Raw genomic sequence first — 13,289 nt, 5'->3', positions numbered from 1 at the left:
TATGGACCTTATTATTTATAATTTATAACAGTTTACTTAAATTTACCTACAATAGTTTAATAAGTAACTATTGTAAGTAAATTAAATAAAAGTAAACTCTCTGGTATAAATTTAAATAAGTCCATAAACTAATTTCAATCTTGAAAATAGCTACTAACTGTCACTAGAAACTTGCCACGACAACACTAGCCATCTTGATTACAATTTTATTGAAAAATCGCTTTTTATTCAAAATCTGAGCCAGATAGGTATAGGAAACCCTAATATAGTTTGAAAGAGCGTTTAAATCTGCTTCGACTTATTTAACAAAATACAGTGTTGCATTTGAATTAACGAAGTTTTTATGTAAAATAAATATTTAAAATGGACCAGGGGAGGAATAAAATTTTTCTGTAAAGTTTATTTCTCTACCTTTAAACTCAGCACAAGAATTAATTCTGAAAAGTAATGTACAGGGTGTTAATAATCTATTCTATTGTGGCATGCAAATTTAAATATCTTTAAATATCTCAAAAAACAAAGATTTTAAACATATTTAACCCTTATAATAAATACCGTTTTTTGGGCCCAAGAATCCAAAAATGAAATAATATACTGGGTGTTCTATAAGAAAAAATATAACTTTGGTATGGATCTTAGTTCTGAAACACCCTGTACATTTCAAAATAATTTTAAATTGTCCACATTACCTCCCCACATAAACCCATAAAATATTTTGTTTCTACATCTTTCCGTTGTCGTATAATCAACCGAGGCGAATGAGGTGCGCCATCCTGTATTAGGTTGAAAATATCTCCGCTTCAAAAAGTTTACAAATGAGATGCAAGGCTTATTTAATAAAAGACTATTTTTTTAAATTATTAGTTACTATATATTTCAGTTACACTTTTTAGAACAATAAGATAAAATATTTATAAAAACTTAACAGATATGTGCATAATAAGTAAACTGCAGCTCTGTTTAATTTAATGCGACTGCGCTATTTCCGAGAAATAATTTAAAATATCTTCGATGGTAAATTCCAGCGTAATCATGGATCCAGGGTAACACTGCTGAATTAATTCCTCCAACATTTTGTATTGTCTGATAAATTCTTCTTGCATTGCTCTCCAAACAACTTGCAGAAGATTACCTTCTTCGGATAGATGTTTTTCCACCTTTTTGTAGAGCGATTCTATACCTCGCTTAACCTAGTATTAAAAATTGCGAGTCATAGTAAAATCTGGCCAATTAGAAGATACATGACAGTTACATTTGTTATGTGTTATTTTAATTTTAAAAAATAACAATTATATTAAAAAATACCAATATTGGTAGTTTACATTTCACGGGGATAGAAATTATTAAGCCACCACATTTATACAGGGTGACCCACCCAGGCTGAGCGTGCATTAGACATTTCTATAGAACTACAATATCTAGATCGGAGATTTATTGCACATTATTTCGTTGAGTTTGCGCATATCACCTGTGACGTCATACGCCATACAAAAAAATATCCATATTGTTCAATTGCCACTAATAAAAAAAGACGTAAAATAGGGAAGAATTAAGACAAAACCTCAAAAGTTATGTCAAAAATTATGTAACTTACACTTTTTATGTGTCGTCAGTTTGACGATTTAAAATTGGCGCGCGGAGCTTGCCAACCAATGGTGCCGTTATCACCTGTAACGTAGTGACCAACCTGCGCAATATCATACTTTTTTTCTTTATATCATGATTGTTTCACAACGAGATATATCGATTAAAATATTTTCAATAAGGCGGAACTTCCGAAAATACAGGAAGTTGACAGCAACTTTCTTATTTTGAATGGGTGCCCCCATTTTTAATACATACGTAAATCCTCTGTAAAATTAAAAAAAATTAAGTTATTTAAGATTTAGATTTAACGCATATATTTTTCTTGATTTTATCCAGTAGCCTATGACTTTAAACGTCAAGTGATGCAAAACTATAGATCTAGCCAGAGGATCTAGCCATGTCATATTATGACACTTTGTTCAAAAATCAGTATGTCATCGATCATCATTTCCGAGCCAACTTTGCGCCGTTTTTTTTTATAATACAGTATATTATTAATAATATCAACTATTTGTATTGTATTGACTAAGAGTGGGTTCCATGGGACCCTCCACTGCGGCCGCGAGGGCCTATTGTGGCTCAGTTTCTACAAGCTCTAATATACAAAGAGCGTCAAAGTTCACCCTCAAGACCCAGCCTTTTAACATAGGCCGTTATGTCTGAGGGCGATATGTCTCCTAGGTCTGATAGGTCTACCATGGGTTTGCCAAACATATCAAACCTGGTCCTGCCCCCAGCGGGGCAGGTACACATAACGTGCTTCATTGTTTCGTCATCTTCCATACAGAGTCGGCATTCGGCATCTTCCACCAGTCCCATCCTCTGTAGGTGAGATCTCAGCCGGCAGTGGCCCGTGTACACTGCAGTGAGCGTACGCGCTCCATTCCTACCGGCCTTAAGGAGTCCTCCTGTTCTATGTTAGGATTCTGCTAGGATTTTCTTGGCATGTTCCATTCCGGGACTATCATTCCAGTCCCGGAACGTCGCACCCATAACCCATTCACAGAGCCTGTCTCTTGCGAGATTTTTAGGAACGCTAAGTGTCGGTTCTGGGCCCACGAATGGCGAGCCTGCACCAATTTTGGCGAGGGAATCAGCACGTTCATTCCCCTCTAGGCCGACATGTCCCGGTATCCATATTAGCGACACTTTGTTCCTATCTCCCAGTATATTGAGTAGTTTCTTACAATGAAGAATCGTCATAGACGTGCTTTTCGTTGCCTCAAGTGCTTTCAGCGCGGCTTGACTATCCGAAAATATGCATATTGTTTTCCCGGTGTATTGCCAGCAGTTGCACACAGGTTTCAATAGCATATAGCTCAGCTTGGAAAATCGTGGTGTGTTTTCCAAGACTGTGGTAGATCTCAGTCTTTGGACTGCTGCAGTAAATTCCTGCGCCAGATCCTTTTTCATAATATCAACTATTAGATATCACTAAAGTGCGAAAATACGAGATATATATTTATAAACACACTTTTTAAACTCTTAAGCAGGCAGTATTTATAATATTCAGGATTCAAATAATTAGTTTTCGGAAAGATGGAAATAAATTGTCTGATTGTTTGACACTTAATATCAAAGGAAGCTAGATAAAATCAAGAAAAATATACGGTTTAAAACTAAATCTTAAATAACTTAAAAACCATTTATTTAAGGTATAGTAAAAAAGTAAGAAATTGAAAAATATTTTTACTAGTGAAATAAAAAAAGTAAGTTTCCATTTGAAAAAAAAATATTTATGATAATTTTTTAATCGCTCAATTCCATGACAGCTGCGGCCATTATTATATAACATTAAGAAAAATTTAATTTTTGAAATAGATAGCTACATATCTTCTCTTTATGTCACAGTGGCTGTGGTAATCACTAAATTTGACTTTTAAGCTATACAATATTTTTTTTCTCAAAAATGGTTAATGTTAGATATAGAATGTTTAATTAATAGACTTTTACAGAGAGTAAGTATGTAATAAAAAATGGGGCCACTCATTTAAAATAAGAAAGTTGTTGTAAACTTCCTGTATTTCCGAAAGTGCCGCCATATTGAAAATATTTTTAATTGATAGATCTCGTTGTAAAACAATGATGTGCAAAAAATCTTCGATCTAGATATTTCAGTTTTCTAGAAACCTCTAATGCACGCTCAGCCTGGGATACCCTGTATAGCCAAATTTTAAGACAGTTTACTTACCGTACTTCCAGGATATTGATTAATAACTTTTCTCAATTCTTGTTTACTAAAAGCCAACTGATAACTGACTTCTGAAGCTTTAACACCGCTAGCAACTCTAGCCTGAACTCCGTCAAAAAATGTCTAGAAAAAAGTTTTACTTGACTTCTTTACATAAGCCATATCTTTCAATAACTTACATTTAATTTCTCTAGAGGTCGCCCGAAGTACAAGGTAACGTAGGCTTGCAAAGCATCGTTGTATTTTTGTTTGGCTTCTTTACGTTGGCTATCTAATACTGATATCTTTAACTGGGACAATAAAGAATACAAATGATGATAGTTTTCTAAAAAATGCAAAAGAAATATAATTATTTACACTTTTCTAATCTACAGTGTCAGAATTTGTCTCTTGACAGGCCGTAATCAACGAGAAATAATTTAAATACAGTGCAAATACTAACAAATACTGTACAATAGTTAAAAGGGTGGCGCATGTGATACGATGCGGAAACTCCAATGAGAATGGTGGTACCTACATATTTACTGAAATGAAATTTTGGAAGCATAATATGTAGGTTAATTGGAAACATTTTCAAAAAAAGTTACGCATCAAAGTTGTGCTTTTTGTAATGGAACATCCTATATATTAATTAATTAGTGAATTTCATTAAAGAAGTATACCTACGGCTAAAAATTAAGGATTTTGATATACTCTCACCGGCACGAAAAATGGGCACCTTAAAATTTTGATGTATTTTAAAGTTTAATATATTTTGTTCTAGTGGGCCGATTTTGATGATTTTGCAATTTGTAGCTAAATTAATTGGCCTTTTAGCTTCTCTACTATATTAAAAATGAAGTTTCCTTCTGTTAATTATACGAGGGAAAACAAAATGTTGATATTTTGGTGAAAGTTTGAAACACCCTGTAGAATATGTTAACAAAGCAAGGAATTTAGCAATCATTTTATCATCTAGGTAAGAATTTTCTCAATAGTTTGTTTTTTAATTCATCTGCATATCTTTATTTTTATTGGAGATATTCGCTTGTAAATAAGACAATAACGACCTATAGCAATTTTAGCATTGATTTTGGGTCCTCATCAACACTCAAAACACTTATAAAATAGTATTTACTGTTTTTGCAATGTCATTGGAAAGTCAAATTAGAGATAGTTTTAAGTACTGAAGTATCGACTATTGTTGCTTTAAGTCATCATTATAGAAATCAACTTTTGGACTTAAAACCATATCTGCTGGAGTAACTGCACAACAGACAATAATAATATGATTTTTCAAAGACAGTGACTTTACATATAATCACTATCTTATAGATGTGTTGACTAGGACCAAAAGCAAAGGCATGGTTTTAATGTAAAAAATACGAAAAAAAATGCCAGTGTCATTTTCAAAAGCGAATATCTCCAAAAGAGATACAGCTATTGAGATGAATCAAAAAACAAACTATCGAGAAAAGATACACCTAGATGATAAAATATTTTTTATATTCCTTACTTTGTTAACGTACTCCACAGGGTGTTTCATACTTTCACTAAAATATCAACATTTTGTTTTCCTTCGTATAATTGACAGATGAAAACTTTCATTTTTCATTTAGAAAGAGATACCGAAAGGTCAAATAATTTAGTTACAAATTGATTAAAAAATCATCAAAATCGGTCCACTAGAACAGAATATATAAAACTTTAAAATTTTAAGGTACCCGTTGTTCGTGCCGGTGAGTGTATTAACATTTTCTGAAAATTAAGAATAAACTTTAAATTTCAATAAAAGCTATCTGAATTGTAATTCATCTTGTATAGCCTAATATTTAGTTCAAATATCCATTGTGTGTTAAACCAAATTAAAATTTGTCCCGAAAAGTTATTCAAGGTGTTACAAAATTAATATTGAGCATTGGCGACTTTTAAGAGCAGATTACTCTTTAATTTTCAATGGAACGCCCAGTACATTATTCCAATATTAAATAAAAATTTATATCTCTTCAAAATACTATTAAAGTTGACTAAGATACTAAAGATCCTAACAAGTGTTTCAATACAGCGCTCAACTCAAGTCAATCTCCGCCTTAACAAAGAAAACTTAAGTCTTTTTTTGATTTAAATCATTTTAATGACTTAACTCATTTGATTTTAAGTTTTAAGTCATTTTTTGAAAGTTGACTTAAGACTTAAAATTTAAGTCTTTTCCAAAATGACTTGTGATTTAAATCTTTATTCCGAAGTAGAAAAAGATTTAAGTCTTTTTATAAAAGACTTACATAAGTCATTAAAAAGATTTAAGTCTTTTTATAAAAGGCTTAAGTTAGATTTTTATATATTTTTATGATAAATTTTTAACAGCAGCATTCCTTTTTAAACTGTTAGGCTGCAGCCATGCAGCAGAATAGAAAAATGCTCAATACCACTAGCAAATAAAACGTTAGTTTTTCGAAACCGGTTTAGATTGTTTGTCGTTTTACGCGTGCGTAGTGAATCTGTTTTCTTTCAGGTAAATCCGACTCCGTTATGTAGCCCGAAAGACTAACGAAAGTACCCGGAACCTTTGTAGTTGTTCTGAAAATTAACCATTTTATTTTATGTGATTTTAGTCTCATCTATACCTACAATAAATTAATATTATGATATTAGTAAGAAAATTGCCTAATCGGTAATACAAGAAAATTAATATTAACATTTAAAAAAGGTACTTAAATTGAATTCTGGTTGTCTTGACTTGAGAGTAATTATATTGATTTAAGTCATTTTACTGGCTTAACTTGCAGATCTTCATGATTAAAGTCAAAAATATAAATTTAAGTCATAAAAACGACTTAAATAACGTTATATTGATTTAAGTCTTTACAAAAATCACTTGGCTTGAAATAAAAAGATTTAAGTCAAAGACTTAAGACTTAAATAATTTTGATTTTAGAAATGACTTCGATTTAGTACTAGATTTAAGCAGAACGGACAGTTTCAAATTTTACAAGACGCCACTGTTACAAGAAAGTTAATTTAATTCAAAAACTACAATAACTTACCCATTTTAATGACTTGCGATGGTGATTTCTGATCAGCCGCATGAACAGCAATATATTCAATGATCGTGTCTACTAATCGAGTGTACCATTTTTCCAAATCGGCCGCTCTATCGCTTTTTAAGAGACATTCGGCGTTGGTGGCAAAAATTTCCAAATTTGACACATATGGCAATATACCCAACTTTGATTTTCTCGGCAATCGGCAATCTTTAACGGAATCTATTTGAGTCAACATAAATTGATCCAATGATCTCTTTACTTCTATCAATTCCGACGCAAAAGTGTTGCTGAGGAATGAACTTTGGGCCGACATGACATGCTGATTCAGTCGAACCAGTACATACATGCAGTAACTAAAAAAAAAATAATACCTATAGTATAAACCATGCCATTTTAATTCATAAGTAAATTGTATTTCTTGATATTATTTGGATGGAATCTGCCGAAATAGTTCTATCTCTAGCTAGTAAGACTTTACTACTATTTTGAGTTATTTTTACAATGTTATATTACATAATGAGCACAGGAAATATATTAAGTATAGTGTATTTTTTTATAAAATTCGACAGTGACTAGTGTTGTAAAATGCGAGAATTTATTAATTAGCGCAAAGAAAATAGATTAGAAGATCAATCAGCTACTTTTTTAAATTTTATTTTGAATTCTCACGTTTTTTATTATTATTGTCGAGAAAAGTGAGAATTTTGAGAATATTTGGAACAAAAAGAAAAAAATGAGAACAAATAAATATAGTAAACAGGCCACGTTATCCTTCTTTCTGTGCATATTTACATTGCAGAGTAATTACCAACACCACTGCACAACACTTACTGCAATATGCAAATTAAAACGGCAAAACAGTTGCTAAGTCTATACAGGATGGTCCGAACTGTATTCCGGAAACTACGGCAGCATATTCTACAGATAATAATAAGTAAAAAAGTTCGTATAAATGTGTGTCCTAATATGCTTAGTTTCGGAGATACAGGGTGTAGAAGTTTCATTTTTATTTCGATTTTTTCCAAATAATTTTTGAAGTAACGTCAATATTTGGATAAAAATTGGTGTCTAGGAGTTTTTTGACATGAGTAGTTTGATTTTGATATCAATATGACTCTTATTTGTAGGGGGCATCACCTACATATGTTTTAACTGTTTTGAAGTGTAATAACTTTTCGTCTGTACCTGTATAAAATTACTGAGTCAAAAAATGTACATTTCCTTGATTTTTTACGTAAAAAATGTCTCTTGGTAAAAATCGAGCAACCGTTTTCAAGATATTTAGAATAGAAATAATCAATACATGTCATTATTGACATAAAATAAACATGTTGAGTAGATAGTTATTTGACTGAAATGATAAATTTGGGAACTTTTTTTTATTTTTTTTTAAATTAATAATAAATTTTTCTTTGTAATAATGAGGAAAAAACAGTTTCTGTTGAATTTTTGGCATAAAAAAATTACAAATTTATCAAATTTATGATTTCAGTCTAATAACTATTTAGTAAATATGCTTAATTTATGTCAATGATGACATAACAAAAAAAAAGATTAACCTTCTCCGCATAGAAGTTGTAACCAATGCAATTAAAACTCTTTCGTGTCACTTTGTAGTTATAAATAGTTACATCTCGTTGGTAAAATAGCAGTTATGGGAAGGAGCCGTTCCTCTGAAAAAAAATGCGCTAAATTTCGGTTTAGCATTGGCAACGTTGCTTTAAATGTCAGAAACACAACCCAACATTTTCAGATTGTTTACAAATTTATTGTAGCGGATTTTCCTCTATTATGCATAGAATTGGATAAAAAAGTAACAGAAAATAGCAAAAACCTCATTGTTTATTGAATACCTAACAAAATATGTGCTAAAAAACCTAAAAATACGAGAAATTAAGAAAAATTCGATGAAATAATTTTTCGTTTTTCTGAAAAACGGTAAGAGACCGCCAGAAAAAAGTTCAGATTCGTAATCTATACGACCTCAAAATAGGGTGTATACTAATTTTGGCGAAAATCGGACGATTTCCAGTTTTCCCAATAATTACCGATTTTACAACTAACTAAACAAGTTAACTAAGTAAAAATTAACTTACAAACTATCTTGCTTCTTGATATGGTCTATAAGTAAATCTAATTCAGTTTTCAAACACGCAAATAGACTACTCATCATATTTCTAACATCTTCATCAATTTGCTTTTCCACTTTCTTTTGAGGTAATACAATCTCAATATCAGTCCCAATACCGTCCAGCGTAGTCTGTGTATTTTTTGATGTTGGACTTAGAACATTTAACTAAAAATGGTTAATAACTTAATATAAAAGTAAAGACAAAAAACAAAAATAAGAAAAATAGCTGTAACTACCTGAAAGAATTTAACGCAGAATAACTGTTCCTGCAAAAACACAGGTTCCAACTGAGTTAATACTTGTTCAAGAACTGTTTCGTATTTTAGTCTGTCTGCTGTACTAGTATCTAAAGTCCAAAATTCTCTATCCAGGCCAATCAGGGTTGTAGGTGATGTCACAGTATAGGCTACAAAATGCCTTTATTTATAACTGGCTTACTATAGATGAAAATAAAATGTTGAGTACCTCCTATTTTGTCCCTGGCCGAATTGAAAAGACCTCTCAAGTCTCTATCATATAATTTTCCCAATGATGTGGTGTAAACATCTTTTAATGAATCATACATCTTTTTATCCATTACCTATAAAATTTTATGTTAAATTTAATTTGAAATACTTTTGGCTATTAGAAAAATACAAAAATTTTTGTATAGATAATAAAATATGTACAGTGCGTGAAATATTTGATACTCCACTAACTTAATTATTTTTTTGTCCTAGAAACAAAATTTTAAAAAACATATTCAAGAGAGTTTTAGAAGCTTTTTTGTTTAATTTGCCATCAATTGCCACGAACCATGCGTGCAATTGACGGCCTCTATTCCAGAGGACAGTCCTCTTTTTGATCTCTGTCCTCTTTTCCCTCACATATTGAAAAAGTCCTCCTTTTTATATACCAAACTCAAAAATTAAAAATATTTGTCTATTGCCACAATTCAATTAAGTGGACAACCCTAGTATAGGGTATCCCATTTTCGTGTTTTTTGTTTTTTTTTGGGTAAAAATACAAAGATGCGGTTTATGAAACTAAAGATGTTTTGCACAGATTTATCCTAGCCCTCTTACATACTGAAATACAGGGCGAATTTGAAAGTGTTGCATTATTCAACTTCCTCGGTTGTTCTATAACTTATTGAAAAGATGAAAAATGAGTCCCATAGGGTTTTTCACGTAGAATTCAGTGCCGTAACTGTTTTTTTTTTCACGGGGAGCCATCATTCTCGAAATATGATTCAAACTTTTTTTTAAATGATGGGACACCGTGTATATTATTTTTATATTTTATTTCTCTTAAGCCCCGTTCTCAGAACATCGACTGTCGCCAGCGACAAGTCAAAAGGACCAATGAGATTTGTAAAAAATTCAAACAGCTGTCAATTTTAAATTTAGTACAGCTCCCATTGGTTGTTTGAAATTTGAAATGTCACAACGTCATTCTGAGAACGGAGCTTTATTATGAGCTTTCTAAAAATATACTATACCCTATACTTATTTTCATAAATAAGATAAAAAAAATGTTTATTTAACTTTTTAACATAAATTAATCTAATTTAAAAGAGTGTTATTATTTTATTTTATTAAATTTACCCAGATAATTTTGCTTTCCTTCGTGTTTTTTATAATAAACTGCACCGAAAATAACTTGTGCAGTTAGCTAACACCCTACCAATCAGAGTTATTGATATTTCTGATGCACTTGTGCACTAATTCTACACACAGAAACTAGTGTAGAGTAGTGAATAACCAAATTTGACGTCGAATAAATTATTTGATTACCTAATTTAAAAAGTTGTTGCCTCTGCTAAAAAGTTAAATAATAATTTTTACCTTATTTATGAAAATAAGTATAGAGTATACAATATATTTAGAAAGTTCATAACAAGATAAATAAAATAAAAAAAAAGAATATACAGGGTACTGGGTATTCCATTTAAAAAAAAACATAAGTTTGGATCATATTTCAAGAATGACAGCACTGAGTTCTACGTGAAAAACTCTATGGGACTCATGTTTCATCTTTTCAATTGGTTATAAGATCGCAACCAAGATACAAAGGGGGTCGAAAAATGCAACATTTTCAAATTCATCCTGTATTTCAGGAACTAAGAGAGCTAGGACACATCTGTGTGTAGCATCTTGTATCTCTACTAATAAACGAGAAACCACATAAAACACACGAAAATGGCACACCCTGTACAATTTCATGAAATCACTCATTGTGAATAAAACCTTATACTTTTGAAGTCTGAAAAAAATTGTCTATTCAGCTCTTTCAGCTAAAGAATCTGATATAGGAAGGATATAGGGCACTATTTAAGAAATGCTATTTAGATATGTCAAAATTTGACAGCTCTGAAAATTTGATTGTTGTGGATTCAGACAAAAATCCTAGAACATTCATTAAGTAAAAAACTTTTTCTAAACATGATAATTCCAGAGATACATATTGACTAAATTATACACGAACACCCAGTACAAATTAGTAAATAATATAAATAATTATAAAATATACTAAATATTTTTAATTTAGAGCATCAAAATAAATGACTCAATTATAAAAAAATAATACATGTGCTACTTAGTGTAAATGATTACAGCTAACTTCAAAAATATATTGCAATCTTTTCTCAATAAGGAAAAAAAAGATAATTTACCTTAACCCAGTGCATCAGCTCTGTATATGGATATAATTCACGATGCACCCCATTATGCTGTGGCAATATTAACCCTTCAACATTTCTGTCAGATTCACCTTTATGATTACCATAATGTATAAATAAATTATTTAATTGTCTACTTAGACTTCTTGAGAATTTCTCTTTATATTTTTCAAATTTCTTTCTCTGTTCTTGGATAGCTGTCATTTGTAAAAGAGCTTTATTGATATCTGAATTCATAGCAATTTTTAAGGCATTGGCTGCTTTTACAGCAAATGCTAAGCTCTCTGTAGATTGAAAATCTGCATCATCCAAAACTTGTTGGTATTCTATAGGTAAATCCAATTTAGTCTAATAAGATTTCAAAATACAAATTAATTTATTTATTTTAAAAGTATAACTCAAATTGTTCCACTTACAACAACATTCTCCAGCTCATCCATAAGCACTTGATTATTCTGATTTATAACAGAAATCATAGAATTCTTATCTTTCATTTTCTTCATAGTATCTCTTACATGAATAAGTATTTCATCATAAATATTAAGTTGATTTTCCAGTTTATCGGCTTCATTTATTGCTGTTTCCAATTGTTCCATAAGAGTTCCTACTTGTTCTTCTGAAGCTAGAACGCATTGTACATTTTCACCATCAAGAAGTGATAAATCTCGAGCCAATATTTCCATGAAACCCTCAGCATTACTTATAGCAAATTCACATCCATCCATTAATCTAGAGCAAATTAATAAGCAAAAAGATAACTACTAGATACTCAAACTTAAAAAACATATACTTTGAACTACCTTTTTAAATCTTCTTGTTCTTTTTCTGTTATAGCTTGAAAATCATCTGAAAAATCATTATCCAAAGCTGCTAGAGGTGAAGTTACATACTGATTCTCTGGTGTCAAAGCATCCTCTGTTATCCATGATTTTGGTATATTTTTAAAAATTGGTAGGTCTTTCAATATATGTTTCGTAACTTGCTTCCAAAGATTGTGTATAAATGCATACCTTTCTTTAGAATTAAGTGCAACCCAATGATAAACTTTATCAAAATACAAATCAAATTCTTTTGTATCATACAATTCTTTATGGCCATCCACTGATTTTAATTCTGCTAGAGACCAACTTCTCTTTTTCTTAAACTGAAGTTTATCCGTTTGTTTTATTTGAACTATTGAAATGTTAAATGGAACATTAGTGGTGCTAACAAGGCACAAAAAAGATGTTTTCTTTTTCTTCAAGTATTTGCTAACATGACAACAAGCAATTAATCTTTCTTCTCCTGGATTAAATATATCTTGTAATTCCCGTATTATCGAAGCAGTCATTTTTTTATAAACTTAAATGAGGTTCATAAGCATTTTAGAATAAATTATCCATATGAATACAAAAGACTTTTTGGGTAATATCTTATTTAATTACAATAGTTTAGTTTATATTTCTTCTTCTGTAGTCTGTAGAAAACTTCTTTACATCATCTATTATTTTTATCACAGAATAAATATTTTTAATACACCAATATCCAATATTCTCTTAGAATATTCTATATTTTTTTTCTGATTTTTAGTAAACAAATTATTCTGTCATCAGCTGAAATTGTCAAATGTCTTTTTAACCCAGAGATATGGAAGTGGGAGAATGAGCTTCGACGAGTGCGCATCCAAATTTTTGTCGACGGCAAGATGGCAGACATCTT

The 13,289-nt window shown here is 30.8% G+C and overlaps 1 protein-coding gene across 1 annotated transcript; it reads right to left on the bottom strand.

Moving 5' to 3' along the window:
* Positions 1-857: 857 nt before the first annotated feature.
* LOC115880800 (exocyst complex component 1) lies at positions 858-13,197 on the bottom strand. Its single transcript, XM_030898087.1, has 10 exons — positions 12,392-13,197; positions 12,008-12,320; positions 11,586-11,939; positions 9,398-9,512; positions 9,169-9,338; positions 8,898-9,097; positions 6,802-7,154; positions 3,958-4,103; positions 3,779-3,901; positions 858-1,190 (listed from the first exon to the last, which is right to left on the bottom strand). Exons 1-10 carry the CDS (start codon positions 12,919-12,921, stop codon positions 966-968), a joined length of 2,529 nt encoding a protein of 842 aa, XP_030753947.1. The 5' UTR covers positions 12,922-13,197; the 3' UTR covers positions 858-965.
* Positions 13,198-13,289: the final 92 nt, after the last annotated feature.

Source organism: Sitophilus oryzae, unplaced genomic scaffold, assembly GCF_002938485.1.
Source record: "Sitophilus oryzae breed Bouriz unplaced genomic scaffold, Soryzae_2.0 scaffold_165_pilon_pilon, whole genome shotgun sequence".
Classification (NCBI taxonomy): domain Eukaryota; kingdom Metazoa; phylum Arthropoda; class Insecta; order Coleoptera; family Curculionidae; genus Sitophilus; species Sitophilus oryzae.
Note: the sequence above shows the minus strand (reverse complement) of the source record. Positions and strands in the feature narration are given on the sequence as shown.